Source organism: Eptesicus fuscus, chromosome 8 (assembly GCF_027574615.1).
Source record: "Eptesicus fuscus isolate TK198812 chromosome 8, DD_ASM_mEF_20220401, whole genome shotgun sequence".
NCBI lineage: Eukaryota > Metazoa > Chordata > Mammalia > Chiroptera > Vespertilionidae > Eptesicus > Eptesicus fuscus.
The window spans coordinates 63,563,598-63,578,897 of NC_072480.1; the positions used below are offsets into that span (position 1 = coordinate 63,563,598).

The 15,300-nt window shown below is 50.5% G+C and overlaps 1 protein-coding gene across 3 annotated transcripts in view; it reads left to right on the forward strand.

The window, feature by feature from the left end:
* The window catches only part of FARP1 (FERM, ARH/RhoGEF and pleckstrin domain protein 1), a 291,962-nt gene that overhangs the window by 257,806 nt on the left and 18,856 nt on the right, over nt 1-15,300 (forward strand). For all 3 annotated transcript variants that reach the window (XM_054719893.1, XM_054719892.1, XM_054719894.1), the window contains exon 17: nt 9,691-9,772. In XM_054719893.1, coding sequence (XP_054575868.1) covers nt 9,691-9,772 — 82 coding nt within the window. The remainder of the gene's footprint in view (nt 1-9,690; nt 9,773-15,300) is intronic.

Sequence of the window (15,300 nt, forward strand, 5' to 3'; positions counted from 1 at the left end):
CGGCTCCATCTCTGCATCAGGAAGAGCGGATCGGACCTGGCACCGTACTTTGTGAAGGTTGCCGATGGCTGAGGCTGGCTTTGCCCGTGCGGATAGTGTACCTGACAGGAAAGCTTTGCTCCCCCTGGAGCTATTATCTGTAAATACCTCCCACTTCCACGTAAGGAAAGGGTCCCATTTCTGTATTATCTTGTTGTTGCCCAAGATCCACATATTCGTCAAGGCTGGTTGACTGTGGAGAATCCCTGTCATCATTTCCTGGAGTAACAGTGACTGCCCCGGTGGGGAGGTCTCCTGTCGCCTCTGAGTGCATTTACAAGGGGCAATGAGAACTCGACTCCTTTTAGAGTAAAATCAGCAGCAGTGCCTTTCTCCTGGAACATTCTTGTGACCTGTCCCTCTGTCTGAGGGACATAGATGGTCCCCAAACAGGCTCTGAAGTCAGGCAGCTCTGACTTTGAGTCCCAGCGCCATCCCTGTGTACCACTGGGTGTCCTGGGGCATGTCACCGAATCCTTCAAGCCTCAGTTTCTTTACTTGGGAAGTGGAGACAGTGATATCTTGCCTGTGAAGGGTGAAGGGGTTTGTAAAGCATTTAGCACAGTTCCTAGAACCTGGTGGCAGTCTGCACACAGTAGCTAAAACCCTCCCCAATAAAAAAAATTGCAGCCCCTCCTCCCCCCTCCCCCACTCCCACTCTGGCACTGTCCTGAGAGCTACACTCTTCCTTATCATAATGCCATCAGTAAAAGAGCCCAAGTTCTGCTGTTTTGTGTGTTCTGCAGCAGGGTCCATGCACAGCCTTGTGTCAGCAAAGTTGACCAGGGCCTTCTTTCATTTATTCAACGAATATTTATTGCGTCCCGACTACATATCTGTCACTTCTCACTCTTCAGTGAGCAAAGCAGGCCGCAGTTTCCGTTCTCCTTGGGCTTGCATCCTACGTACATCCTCTGCTCTGCTCTGTGTCAAGGAGGCAGCCAGAACCAGCCTGATGAGATTGGGCAGCAGGGCCTGGGAGAGCACGAGCGAGCCTGTTCTCTCTTCACCTTAGGCCAAGACAAGAGAGCAATGAGCGTCTGACACTTCTCTCTGATCAGAGGTCATCGTCAGTGTTCTAGAGGCGTTAAAGGAAAACCATGGCTTTAAGACTGGAAATATGCATACAGTAAAGCACCTTGCTTCCCCCCTCTACCCCCCCGCCCAGCATCTTTTAAAGCATTTCCCCTTAAATTGTCTCGTTTGATAATCAAAGCAGCCTCGTGGGGTTACCCTGTATGTCCCCTGATGGAAAATGCGGTTCTGAGAGGCAGAGGGCCTTGCAGGAAAATGGTTCCGTATAAAGCTGGGCATGACTGCATCCATTGCCTGCTTTCCCTGGAGGCCAGGCATGAACCCGGCGGCTGGAGAAGTAGTTACTGACTTTACTTATTCTCTGGTTCTGTCCAGAGCTGTGCTTTCGGATAGAACTTATTGTGATAATGGAAATACTCTGTGTCTGCCTGGGTCAGTGTAAGAGGCCCTGGCCACCTGCGGCTGTTGTGCACTTGAGATATGGCTCATGTGGCTGGGGCACTGGATCGTTACGTTTCATGTCGAACTAAGTAAAGTAATCATTTAAGTAGCCTTAAGTGGAGGCTGCATTGGGCAGCGCAGTCTGAGAGGCTCGGAGGGGAGGCACAGTGGCGTGGAAGGAAGACGGCGGACACACTCTTCCCTCCCCGTCACGACCCAACGCCAGCACCCTGTGTCCTTCGCCTCCCACTTGCTTAGACCGCGAGTCCTTGAGGTGGTTACCCAAAAGCGGGACTCCAGGGCCGTGCTCTGAGCCTCCACTCCCGCTCCCGCCAGGACTGGGCTACTTCTCTTGTGTAGGAGCCTTTGTGTGGAGAAGATTTTCATTGGTTGTAAAAACAAAACGGTGCCCAAAGGGTTCGAAGTCCCTGCCTTCAAAGTCAATAGCAGTGAAAGTCACTGGAGACAAGGCCGTGTGGTCTCCCTGGAAGACGCTTGGGAGAGTACACGTGCCAGGAAGATGGGGAAGTTAGGACAAGGTAGGTATTGTGGGTATCCCATGACGGGGAATCACTTACATACTTAATTTACATAAATTTATTTAAGGTTTAAAGCTTTACATTTGTTTGTTTCAAAGGCAAGAAAGACGCTTCAAGGTCACTGATCTTCCCTCTATATTCTGGTCCCGCCCTCCCCTCCCCGCCCCCCTGCTCACCGCTGTCCACCCAGGGTCCCAGGGATGATGGTTGGTGGCAACTGTTTCCTTTCACACACGTTGTCAGTCACATGTGGAAGCTAGTTTTTCTTGGATTATCTATGTCATTCCTGACTGGAAAGTCCCCGTGCTTTGAGAGCAAGCTTCTTAGAAAATAAACATGATATTTTTCAGTTGCCCGAATCACAGGTGGGCACCTGCTGGAAAACTCTCGGGAGCGAGTGCTGAAGAGTTGGAAACACTGTTTTGCTGCGTTTTAACACGTGGCTCATTAACGGGACGGAACCCAGGCGACCACGTCGGGTCTCATCTGGGTCTGGTCCAGCCTGCCCAGGAGTGGGTATAACTTTTGCTCCCCTTACCGAACTGGGTCTGGGGTGAAACCACAGAAGAAGAGGCATGGCTTTAAGCAGCCCAGCAGTGACACTGATGGGCAGAAAGAGCCGAGAGCAGGAAGCGGGCATGTGCCGAAGGCGCCCGTGGACGCGATGCTTCTCTTACCTGAAGCTGCCCCCGGGAGACCCGAGCGCCTTGGCCCAGTGAAAGCAGCTCTTGTACAAACATCTTCCCAGCAAGCAGGGATGTGGAGGAATATTTAAATGGGCTTTTCCACTCCAGGGATTTCAAAGGATATAGAAATTCAGCGAAGAATGTTGAAATCCACAGAGTACATGTGGCTCATGTGGCATATATCTATAAATAGCCGTCATGTGCTGCATAACGACGTTTCAGTCAACAATGGACCGTGAATATGACGGTGGTCCCATAAGATTATAATGGAGCTGAAAAATTCCTGCTGCCCAGTGACGTAGCCACCGTAATGTCCAGTCACAACGCATTACTCACACGTTCGTGGTGATTGGTGTAAGCAAACCTGCTCTGCCGCAGGTCTACAATGGTGTAGCACACAATATGTACAGCACTGTGGCTATGCCACTGATTTATGTATTTACTCTACAATTGATCATTATTTTAGAGTGTAATCTTTTTACTTATATATATACTAGAGGCCCAGTGCACGAAACTCGTGCACGGAGGGGGTTTGTCCCTCAGCCCAGCCTGTACCCTCTCCAATATGGGACATCCCTCTCACAATCCAGGACTGCTGGCTCCCAACTGCTTGCCTGCCTGCCTTCCTGATTGCCCCTAACTGCTTCTGCCTGCCAGCCTGATCACCCCCTAAACCACTCTGCTGCCAGCCTGTTTGCCCCCAACTTCCCTCCTCTGCCAGCCTGGTCACCCTAACTGCCCTCTCCTGCAGGGTTGATCACCTCCAACTGCCCTCCCTTGCAGGCCTGGTCCTTCTCAACTGCCCTCCCTTGCAGGCTGGGTGCCTCACAACTGCCCTCTCCTGCGGGCCATCTTGTGGTGGCCATCTTGTGTCCACATAGGGGCAGGATCTTTGACCACATGGGGGCAGCGATATTGTGTGTTGCAGTGATGATCAATCTGCACATTACTCTTTTATTAGATAGGATAGAGGCCTGGTACAGGGGTGGGGGCCAGTTGGTTTTTCCTGAAGGGCGTCCCGGATCATGTATGGGTTCCCTTGGGGTGTGGGGCGGCCTGAGCGAGGGGCCTATGGTGGTTTTCAGGCCAGCCACACCCCCTGGCAACCCAAGCAGAGGCCCTGGTATCTGGAATTTATTTTCCTTCAACAATTGAAACTTTGTAGCCTGGAGTGGAGCCAAGCCTGGGGCTCCCTCTGAGGCCAGCCGCAGCCATTGTGTTGGGGTTATAATTGAAACTTTGTTGCCTTAAGCGGGTGGGCCCAGCCAGGGTGCGCAGAAAGCTTTGCTTCCCCTGTTGCCGGTGGCAACCCTGGCCTGCACTCTCAAGCTCCATTCTGCCGCCATTTGTTTGAATTTGTTTACCTTATATAATTGAAACTTTGTAGCTTGAGTGGAGGCTTAGGCCTGGCTAGAGCAGGCAGAAAGCTTGGCTTCCTCTGTTACCTAGGAAACCTTGGTCTCTGTGGCTGTAGCCATCTTGGTTTGGGTTAATTTGCATACTCGCTCTGATTGGATGGTGGGCGTGTCGGAGGTATGGTCAATTTGCATATTTGCCTATTATTAGAGAGGATATTTAAAAAAAGCTTGCTGTAAATGTTTGACCAAATATAGCAGGCTAATTGTTAAGTTGACAATTTTGTATGGCCTGCAAATGCGCATATAAATATCCAAATGGCCCTGGCAGCAAAAAGGTTCCCCACCCCTGCTGTACAGGCCTGTGGGCCAAGAGCAGTGGGCTGTACCATCTAGCCTAGGTGTGTGGTGGGCTGTCCCATCTGGTGTGTGTAAGTGCACTCTGTGATGTTGGCACAATGATGGCATTGCCTAACCACGCATTTCTCAGGAGGTGTTCTAGTCACTGAGCTGAGCATAATCTATTACTCTGGCTAATTTGCTAGCTTTTTTAACCTAGTCACCTCCCCACCCACATATCCATGGAAGATTGGTTTTTATTCACTTATTTATGCATTCTCCTTTTACTTAACACGGATACACAAACACAAGTAATTTATTTTTTTCCCATTTAGAATCATAGAAATCACGAGGATGGGATGTTTGTTTTGCAGATGAGGCTTCTGACAAAGTTAAACCTGTTTTCCCAGGGTCAGGGAGCCCCCAGGTACAGCGCCAGGTGAGAAGTCAGCCCTCCCGCTCCCCGATGCACAGTCCGATGCACAGTCCGCTGTTGTGTTTCCTCTCCTGAGAGGACGCTTTGCTTTGTTGGGAGGAGAAGGGGAGCCGCGTGCTTACTAGCGAGCCTGGATTCACCCGGGCTGCTGGGAGAGCCCCTGTCACTCACTGGTCACTTTCCCTGCGAAGAATCTCCTCTGACACCAGAGCGGGCAGGGCTCCATAGTCGGGGATTGTATTGCCTGCAAGGTCAGCACGCTGCACATTCCGTTTCTTTTAGGGCTCCACGTGGATTTTATATCGACCTTGCGGGGGTGAATGGGGCGGCTGACTGGTGCTTTCTCCCGTTGTCCTTGCCCCCCATCTGCGGCCAATAGACAGGCAGAGTCAAGGCCCTGCGGGGTGGCCCCACCCTGCTTGTAGGCGGGTAGATGGCCTCGCCATCGGTGGTCAGCAGCCCTTCCAGGGAACTGGTCCTCGTTCTCCTACCCTTTCCCTCCTCCTTCCTGGTCTGGCTGTCGCTGAGCTACTGACCAGCTCATGTAGTAGTCAATGAAGCGTTCCAGAGGGTCCAAGTCTCGGAGATTCGGGGCGCGGGGGCTGTGCGTGTATCTGTTTCCAGCCCTGTGCGGAGACCACATGCTGTTGATCCTGGGAGCGCAGGAATCATGGCGCAGGAGTCAGAAGGGAGCATCCGGGAGGCTGCTCGGTACTTGGGTTTCCAAAGTGAAATTGTCCAAAGAGTTTTCAGCTTTGTTGCCGTGCGGTTATTACACACACAACAAATATGTGGCCCTGCCTTCTAAACAAGGGCCCTTTTCTTGTGAGGTTGACATCCGGGGGATGTTCCGGACGAGTTGTAATTGCTTTTTCATGTTCTCGATAAGAACATGACCTTTTGGCTCTCCACAATAAAGCGCTTGCTTTGGGCTTGAGGGTTTGGTGGCTTCAACATGTAGAGGAAGTAAAAACATGATGGAATTGCCATTAGAGGCAGCGGGAGCTTCGGGCTTTGACCCGGTTCCCATGGCCTGACTGGGGGCGCTGAGCCTCACGGGGCTGGGACGTGCGTGTGCTGCAGAGGGGAGGGGCGGGCAGGTGGGAGGCAGAGCTGCCTGCACGGGCTGCATTCACCTCACAGGCCCCAGCCTGCTGATACCGTGTCTTCCCTGCAACGCAGGGGACTGGTGATGCTGACCCAAAGCAGTTTCTAAAGTGAAAGATGCTACAGACAGAGAAACAGATAGGGTTCTGCTAGCAAGCCTGTGCAGGAAGACTGTCCCTTCCCTTTAGGGTTTTAACATCAGAACATTTTCTTTTGATAAATTCTTGGCAAAAGAAGAAAGGAAGTGAAGTCAGGGAAGTTTGGCTTCCACCCCTGCTCTCGGTCCCTCGCCTGTGTCTGCCTGCCAGCACTTCGTTTTCCTTCGGGCCCGGCCTTATCTGTGCGAGCGAGCAAATGGCTCGTTATTCATGGAGGCCAGAGACCCCCGTTCCTCCCCTTGCCCACCCAACCCACACGACTGTCACTAAAATACCTAAATGATGTCCTTCAAACTAACGAACGATCTTATGTGCATTTGTCAAATGGCATGCCCATTTGAAAGTTCAGGGGTCGACTACCTAAGTCCCAGATAATAGCTACATTCCCACAAACCAAGTCTAAATTGTGCCTCGCCTCCTTTGATGGATGTGTGGCATTAATTCAAAATCAAGTCATCTGGCTCAGTCGCTGGGTCCTGTTGAGTTGTTCAGGCGTGGGGGGAGGGGCGGGGGGGGGGCAGTGGGGAGAAGGAAGGAGAGCCTTCCAGCTCCTAGAAGCTGTGTGATGGTGGGTAGGTGCAGGGGCCGGGGGCTATAAACAGGAAGCCGCGGCTCCGGGCTGGAGCTCCATTCTGTTCCCAGCAAATTCTCAACAAACCCAGTCACACATCAGGATCAACAGAAGGGCCAGACTATAAACTTCTCCAGAGCAATTGGATGAATAGCTATTTGCCCAAAATCCAGAGGTCCCTCAACCCTGCAGCCGATGGGGTGGAACACTGCGGTGATTAGCAAGGGGCTGAGGACTGTCTCCACCGCAAAGCGGAGTCTGCGTCAGGAGCATTCTCCATTCGGGGGTAGAATTTGACTCCATGGGTGTGGATGCGAGACACAGATGAGTGAGGGTAACTGAGATTTCTGGCTTGAGATGAGGGCAGAACAGGGACATCATTAAGGAAGAAAATGTAGGAAGAGGATTGGAGGCAACAAGATAATTATCTCTGTGTAGCCTGTTGAGTTTGAGATACCTGAGGGGTCCTGCATGCAGAACCTTCTAGGAGGTATAAGAAATATAGTACTTGGCCCTAACCGGTTTGGCTCAGTGGATAGAGCGTCGGCCTGTGGACTGAAAGGTCCCAGGTTCGATTCCGGTCAAGGGCATGTACCTTGGTGGCGGGCACATCCCCAGTAGGGGGTGTGCAGGACGCAGCTGATCGATGTTTCTCTCTCATCGATGTTTCTAACTTTCTATCCCTCTCCCTTCCTCTCTGTAAAGAATCAATAAAAAAATATATATATATTTTAAAAAGAAATATAGTACTTGGGTCAGTAGGTACAAAGTGGATTGGAACCATGTGGCACAGGAGGATGGCATAAAGAAGTAGAAAGTGAAGAGACAAGATAACCACCGAGAGAACGCAGATAGCTTAGGAGTGGCCTGAGGAGGAGGGGTTGCCAAAGACAGCTGCAGAACTGGCCTACAGAGGAGTCCGGGAGCCTGGAGAGAGGCTTCCAGAAGCGAAAGAACAGAGAACCAGGAGGTTTGGGGCCAACTAGCCCAGAGAGGTTGGCCACGGACAGGTGTGATGATGCCTCGATGGTTTAGGGCAGTGGTCGGCAAACTCATTAGTCAACAGAGCCAAATATCAACAGTACAGCAATTGAAATTTCTTTTGAGAGCCAAATTTTTTAAACTTCTTCTAACGCCACTTCTTCAAAATAGACTCGCCCAGGCGGTGGTATTTTGTGGAAGAGCCATACTCAAGGGGCCAAAGAGCCACATGTGGCTCGCGAGCCGCAGTTTGCTGACCACGGGTTTAGGTCAATGGGAGGGTAATGGCAATCGTCCCCAGAGCCATGGCAGGAGCGGCGAGGATAGAATCTATATTCAACTCATAAAAGTGAGTAGTAATCAGGGCAGTCTGCCGGCAATGTGTCTTTTGGCAGCCAAGAGGAAGCAGAGGGTTTCGGAATGAATTCTTCTTCCAGCTGGACGAGAATGCAATAGGTTACAGAGAGACAGGGCCTCAGGGAGACATTGAAACCAGGAGGAGCTGGGGGCAAAACGGTTGCTCGCCCTTCTTATATGTTAGAGAAGCTTTAATTGCCAAATGGGTCTCGGTGCACTGCCTCCCCTGGGATGTAATGTGTAATACATGCTCAGTTAGAACCAGTGGGGTCAGTGGTGTGGTGTGGGGGGGCCGCCAGGAGCTGGGAGGAGCCAGCCCCTCTGGGTCTACCTGCCTGACTTTCCTACCCCCTGGTAGCAGGTGCTTTCCCCGCTGCCTTTCCTCCCCGCTCCGAGATGCTTGATGAGTCCGTGATGGAGTCAAGAGTTCTGGAGGCTCCAGCTGCTCCCGCTGAGCGGGACGTTGTTTCTCTTGTCGCCGGAGGTGTGCTAGCGATGCATCCGTAGGGGAATCACGGTCCTGCCCGACTCCTGGGGCAGGTGCTTTTCCCGCTCCCAACACTTCTCACTTCCCACAGGAAGTGTCGTATCCAGATTGTTACCTTTTCTCTTCTTAACTCATTCCTTTCATTTACCAGTAAGTTGGCTTCTGGCCACCCAGAATAGTTGGTTCGAATACATTAGCCTAGTTGGTTGTTGAAAATCATGCTTTCATCGTCTCGGAGACATTCTTCCCAGTCATCAGGTAAATGTTCACAGATGTGCCGTGGTGTCGTCGTGTGGAGTGTGGGCTCCAGCTAGACTCCTGGGCTCAAGTACAGAGCTCGCTGTCCCGTGGTAACTGGCATTAGACAAGGGGTGCCGTTTCTTTGTGCATCAAGTTCCTCTGTTTAATGCGGGTGATGACGGCACCTGCCTCATACTCTGCCATGAGCATTAAATGCACTCAGCGCGGTGGACTGTGCTCAGTAGGTACTAGCTACTGTTGTTATTACTTTTTTCTCTGCTATTAAAGCCTCTGGATGATCAATATCAACTAAACTATAAGAAATATGAATATATACCCAAATACTTGCTGAAAAGGCCCACCCAGCACGTCTGGGGGACCTTGGTCCCTCCCCTCCCTGGCTCTGTACCTGGGACCCTCATCCTCCCTTCTTCTGGATCATTTTCCCATTCTCGCCTCCATGCGTGGGTCTCCTGCACGTCCTCATTCATACTTTTCTCTTCCCGGGGGCTTTTCACACAGTTCCGTGCATGCTTCATGCTAAGGGCTCCTGGGAGCAGGAGCCTTGATTTTTGAGCCTGAGTCTTGCTGCTTCTTACAAGTCTATTAGTCCCCATCACGTGTGGATGACGGAAAAGAAAATGTAAAATGAGACCAAATTAAAACGGTCAGCAAATGGTCTGCCCTGTCTCTTTCAAAGCACAAATGGAATTAATTCATTGTCTGCAGAACGCCTGGGGTCATTTCACAGCTTCCTGCCCGGGCTGATGCTGTGACACCCAGAGCAGGAAGAGGGAGAAATAGGCCATTGGGAAGGAAGACCTCGGTTTTGATATGTTGTGACCTCGGGCTCGGACATTTTCCAGTTACGTCTTCAGAGCTCACCCTTTGGTTTCCAATCCCTTGCCTCTGCCTCCAGGGAAGGCCGCTCCAACGCCCACATCCGAGGAGATTACCAAAGAATCGGGGACGTCATGCTGAAGAACGTTCAGGCCATGAAGGTGAGCTGCTTTGGGGGTAGGGGGGGGGGGGGCAGAGCATGTTCTCGCTGGGGGAAGTCAGCCAGCCCGCCGTAAGCCTTTCCACGAACACGAGGTGCCTGGTGTGACCGTCCGCGCCTACCACAAAGTGGGGTAAACTCTTCTAGCCTTTCTGGATCATTTCATTTTGGAGCGTAACGGAAAATCCAGTCACTTTGGGGGAAGAAGCACTTGCATACAAAAGCTCTGTGTTATCACCAAGACAACAGGTATTTTTAGCAAGCAGGTCATTCAAAACTGTAGCCCTGGCCGGTGTGGTGCAGTGGTTGGAGTGTCGTTCTGTACAGTGAAAGTTCAGGTTCAGTCCCCAGTCAGAGCACATGTGGGAGGCAATGAATGGATGTTTCTCTGTCTCTCTCTCTCCCTCTCCTCTCCCTTCCTGTCTCTCTAAAAAACAATAAAAATTATTATTTTTTAAAATATATTTTATTGATTTTTTACAGAGAGGAAGGGAGAGGGATAGAGAGTCAGAAACATCGATGAGAGAGAAACATCGATCAGCTGCCTCCTGCACACCCCCCACCGGGGACGCTCCCACAACCAAGGTACATGCCCTTGACCAGAATCGAACCTGGGACCCCTCAGTCCGCAGGCAGACGCTCTATCCACTGAGCCAAACTGGTCTGGGCAAAAAATTATTTTTTTAAAAGACAAGATTTTTTAAAAATTATGTAAACAAAGCTTTGATTGAACATTTCAATTTTTGCCAATTGTTTGGCTTTGTAAGCTTGACAAAAATACTGGTTTCAAAGCTGCGCTGCAATTCCAGTCAAATCTCTGACATTAAACAGTTAGTGTGCAAGGCAAATGTATTTTTAGCCATCCAGCAATATCCATAGTGATACAGAAGAGTGAATACTTGCCTGAAGAAGTCATTACATATTGAGTCAATATTCTACCTCGTTTTTTAAATCAGCCCAATCTCTTATATCTGAAACTTTCATTTTTCCGTTTTCATTTTAACCCATGATTAATTCCTTTAACATAGAATATTTTAATTCACACAATTTATCTATGTTCCCATTTTAAAGCAATCATCCTGTATCTTGGCTGCCCAGAGCCTGTCTAATAACCTTAACTAATAACTGCCCAGAGCAAGCTACTAACCCCAGGAGAAGGCAGGTTGCTCATACTTTCACCATTTCAGTCTGTCCAGCCATTCATCTGTGCATCTATCCATCCAACCGGTACTAGCTGAGGAGTTACTAAATATACAGCACTCATGGAATAAAAGTTACGCACTGTTCGGGTTGAATTAATTCCTCCAAAATCTGGCTGACTTGTTTATAGTTCAGTGTTTTCCCTTTAGAATTATATAATCTCATGAGATAGGATGAGGGGAGGATTTGTGGGGGAGGGGATGCATGGCATAGAAAAGATAGGATCTAAAGCTTCTTAGGAGATTTTCTATTTCTCTTAAAGATCAAGATACTTAATTGCCCTTTGCTGGTTTGGCTCATTGGTTACAACATTGGCCCATGGACTGAAAGGTCATGGGTTTGATTCCAGTCAAGGGCACATACCTTGCTTGCAGGCTCGATCCCCGACCCCAGTTGGGCCACGTGCAACAGGCAGCCAATCATTGTGTCTCTCTCACATCGATGTTTCTTCTCTCTGTCTCTCCCTCTCTCTTCTATTCTCTGTAAAATCAATGGAAAAAATATCCTCGGGTAAGGATTAACAACAACAAAAAAGATATTATTTAACAGACCCTGAGATATAGCTTGCTTTTTCAAGGTGTTCAAAAAGCCACACTCCTCTCTTCAGGCAATATCAGAGAGAGGCCATGGAAGTGATCAGGATTGCAGAATTCCATGCAAAAAAAAAAAGAATTAGGGCAGTGGTCGGCAAACTCATTAGTCAACAGAGCCAAATATCAACAGTACAATGATTGAAATTTCTTTTGAGAGCCAAATTTTTTAAACTTAAACTTCTTCTAACGCCACTTCTTCAAAATAGACTTGCCCAGGCCGTGGTGTTTTGTGGAAGAGCCACATTCAAGGGGCCAAAGAGCCACATGTGGCTCACAAGCCGCAGTTTGCCGACCACTGAGCTAGGGTGTTCTACAACTATGGTATTGTTAATGTCACAAGTGAGGTTAACATAGAAAACTCAGATGTAATAGTAACAGACATCTTTCCACTCCCCATGGTGGTTTTTAAAAATTTAGTATATATCCTATATAATAAGAGAGGAATATGCTAATAATCCGTTACGTCATGAGGTGTAATGACCGACCGTGTAACGACCGGATCATGGATCTGTAGGAGGGTGGGGCAGCGAACTACAAGCGGGCGGCAGAGAGCTACAGCAGGGGCAGGGCAGCAAGCTATGAGGGGGACTCGGGGGGAGCTACAGGAGGGCGGGGCAGTGGGCAGAGAGCTACAGGAGGGCAGCAGCGACCTACTGGCGCACGGATTCGTGCACGGGGCTACTAGTTATATAATAATTATAATATATAATAATTCTATATCCTCACCATCGTCACACGTGTGCACGCACACACGCACACACACACCACACATACACACACACTCACACACAGCCTCCCCATTTACATCTTGTGGGGCAAACTTGTTACAACTGATGATCCAATATTGACACGTTATTAATTAATTAAATCCGTAGGTTACAGTAGGATTCACTTTTTGTGTTGTACATTCCATGGATGTTGCCGAGTGCATAATGCCACGTTTCCCCCGTGACAGTGTCATACAGGAGAGTTTCACGGCCTACAAATCCTCTGTGCTCCCCCTGTTCACCCTTCACCCCTCCACCCCTGGCACCACCCACCTTTTACTGTCTGTAGAGTTTGGTCTTTTCCAGAACGTCATGGAGTTGAAATCATTGTACAGCCTTTTCAGGCTGCTTTTGTCGCTCATTAAAAATAGCCCGTTGGCTCTCTTCTGTGACGTGTTTTTGTTGCTGTTGTACCTCCCAATTATCTTATAGAAGCCTCTTCCCCCAGGTTCTGCACCTTCCCTCAGCCCAGTGGGGCCTTTTGCCTTTTCTCACAGTGTGTTCCCTTCATCTGAGATTATAAGCCCACGCTTACTCCCTTCACGGAGGCCTGGACTCCGCCGTGGGCCTCTGGGGACAGCAGTGGAGACCGGCCCGTTCATTCCACAGCCCTCGGGGACCGTCCCCAGAGCACCCCTGTTCACCAGCTCCCCCGTGGCCCTCTCTGGCGGCTGCTGGCTTCCCGGAGAGCTGACATTCAGTAGACATCCGCCCTCCTCTCCATTCACGTAGCACCTAAGACCTAAAAATATACCCGATTTCCACTCATAGCAGTTCTCTCTCCTCAGTCTGGTGAGTTAGCATTTTCGCATTTAGTCAGCTTCCTCCGCTGTGCTGGCATTTTCCTTATTGTGCCGATGCCATGAGGTTTATAGCACAGAGCTCTGTGCAGGCAAAATACAAATAGATGGAGAGGCTCAGAGAGCCACTCGCAGGCGTTTGGAGAAATTGGGTTTTTTTTTTTAATTATTGTGGTGGTTATTGTTGGTTTTAAGGGATTTTTATGACGTGTGGAAGGGAGCAGCAGAAGACACCGAAGCCCAGGGTAGCACTGGTGTCCACAGTGTTAAGGTGATCTCCTGCTTGCTCTGACTTTCCCGCCGTTCCAACCTGTGTGTTTACCTGCATCTGCAGAGGCTCAGCAGGGATACTGTCCTTGCCCTCCGGCTGTGCCCAGGCCCTCTGCACAGGACTGAGAGAGCTGGGCGGCGCTCCAGTCCCCACCCGAAAGCCAGAGAGAGCCAATCCGTAACCTTAGGCCCATGCAGTCACCTGCCACTGGAAACATCTGCCCAAGTGCACAAGGCACTTCAACACAAAGAAAGGAGGTCCTCGCCTCTCACCTGGACCCTTCACCCTCCACCCAGGCCTCCACCTCCTGCCCCGTCTCCTTCTTAAACTCCTGCCACATTACTCCTTCCTGGCTCTTTCCTCTTTCTCGGATGACTGGCCCAGCTTCCTCGTGAGTCTCCTCGCCTCCCCTTGAGCCTTTATCCCAGCATTTATATTACCGCCCGACTGACGAGGCTCACACCCCTCCTTGTCTCTCTGCGGTTTGGAGAACACAGTCCAAACCCTAAACCTGATGAGAAAACCTTCACACTCTAGCCCTGGACAGTCTTTCCAGACCCCTTCTCACCGTTCTTCACATCCTACTCCGCGTTCCAGTGACCGTGCGCTCACCTCTCCACGCACTCAGTCCTTGCGGGACTCCTGCCTCCGCTGCTGCAGGCACTGGTTCGTTTGTCCAGTAATGCGTGCAGGCAGCAGACATTTATGGAGACCTGCTGGGTATATCAGGCCTTGAGGATGTGGCGACATGACATACACTCTCTCACAGTCAAACAGGACTGCCCATGTGATAGCATTGCATTGAACTACATGCATGCGCACACACGCACACATACACGTGCACCTGCACACACAAGTGAGGGCATGTATAACTAACTGGTGGGATCCAAATAAACCCTGAGGGTTGTACCATGTCAGCTTCCTGGTTGCACCATTGTGCTATTGTTGTGCAAGGTGTTACATTAGGAAGGCCAGGTGAAGGTGCATAGGACCCCCCTGTGCATTTCTTTCAACTTCCTATGAATCTCTGTATTTTTTAAGAAGTCACAAAATAAACTGTACAGGGGAGGCTAGTGGTAAGGGCTTAGATGGACAAACAGCGTCAAGTACAGGGGGATAGCCTGGAGATCAGGGAAGTACAGAGTAACTGAGCCTGGAGATCAGGGAAGGCCCCAGAGCTAACCCTGACGGGTGAGGCGGGCAGGGGGTGGGGGCATGTCATATGCAGAGGCTCTGGCACCTCAAATCCAGGCTGCTCAGTGGGCAGCCCAGGGTGAGTAGCAGGAGATGATGATGGAGGGTGGGAGGGATTCCATCCTAAGAGCGCTGTGCACCTGCTGAAGCCTCGGGATTGTCCCAACATGGTGGGAGCTCTTGTGTCCAAGCAAGAGGCGATGTGCTCTGTATAATTGTAAGAAGTTCACGTTGGTGGCTGAGGTGTGAGAAGGTGGAGGGGTGAGGCGTGGTGGCAGAGATTCCAGTGGAGACACCAGTACCGTGCTGGGCGGCACAGGCCTGAAACCATGGGGATGAAGACAGGCATACGGCAAACGCATTAGTCAACAGAGCAGCAAACGGCGGCTCGCGAGCCGCGGTTTGCCGACTACTGGTCTAAGGAGGTAGAACTGGTAGGACTTGGTGAAGGATTGGAAAAATGAGGGAATCCAGAATGTTCTCCAGCGTTTTCTGTCCTGAGCAACTGGTTGATGGTGGCACCAATCCTGAAGTTAGAGAATCACGGGGCGGCCCCAGGTGAGGCAGGAGGCGTTGGGTTGGTGTCTGGACTCACTGCCTTTCTGGAGCGTGGAGTGGGGTGTTGGGTTGGGAATGCAGGTGTGGGGTTGGGAGCCGCTCCTGGGAAGTACTGCTGGTCCCTAGTCCTAGGGGTCACCTGTCCC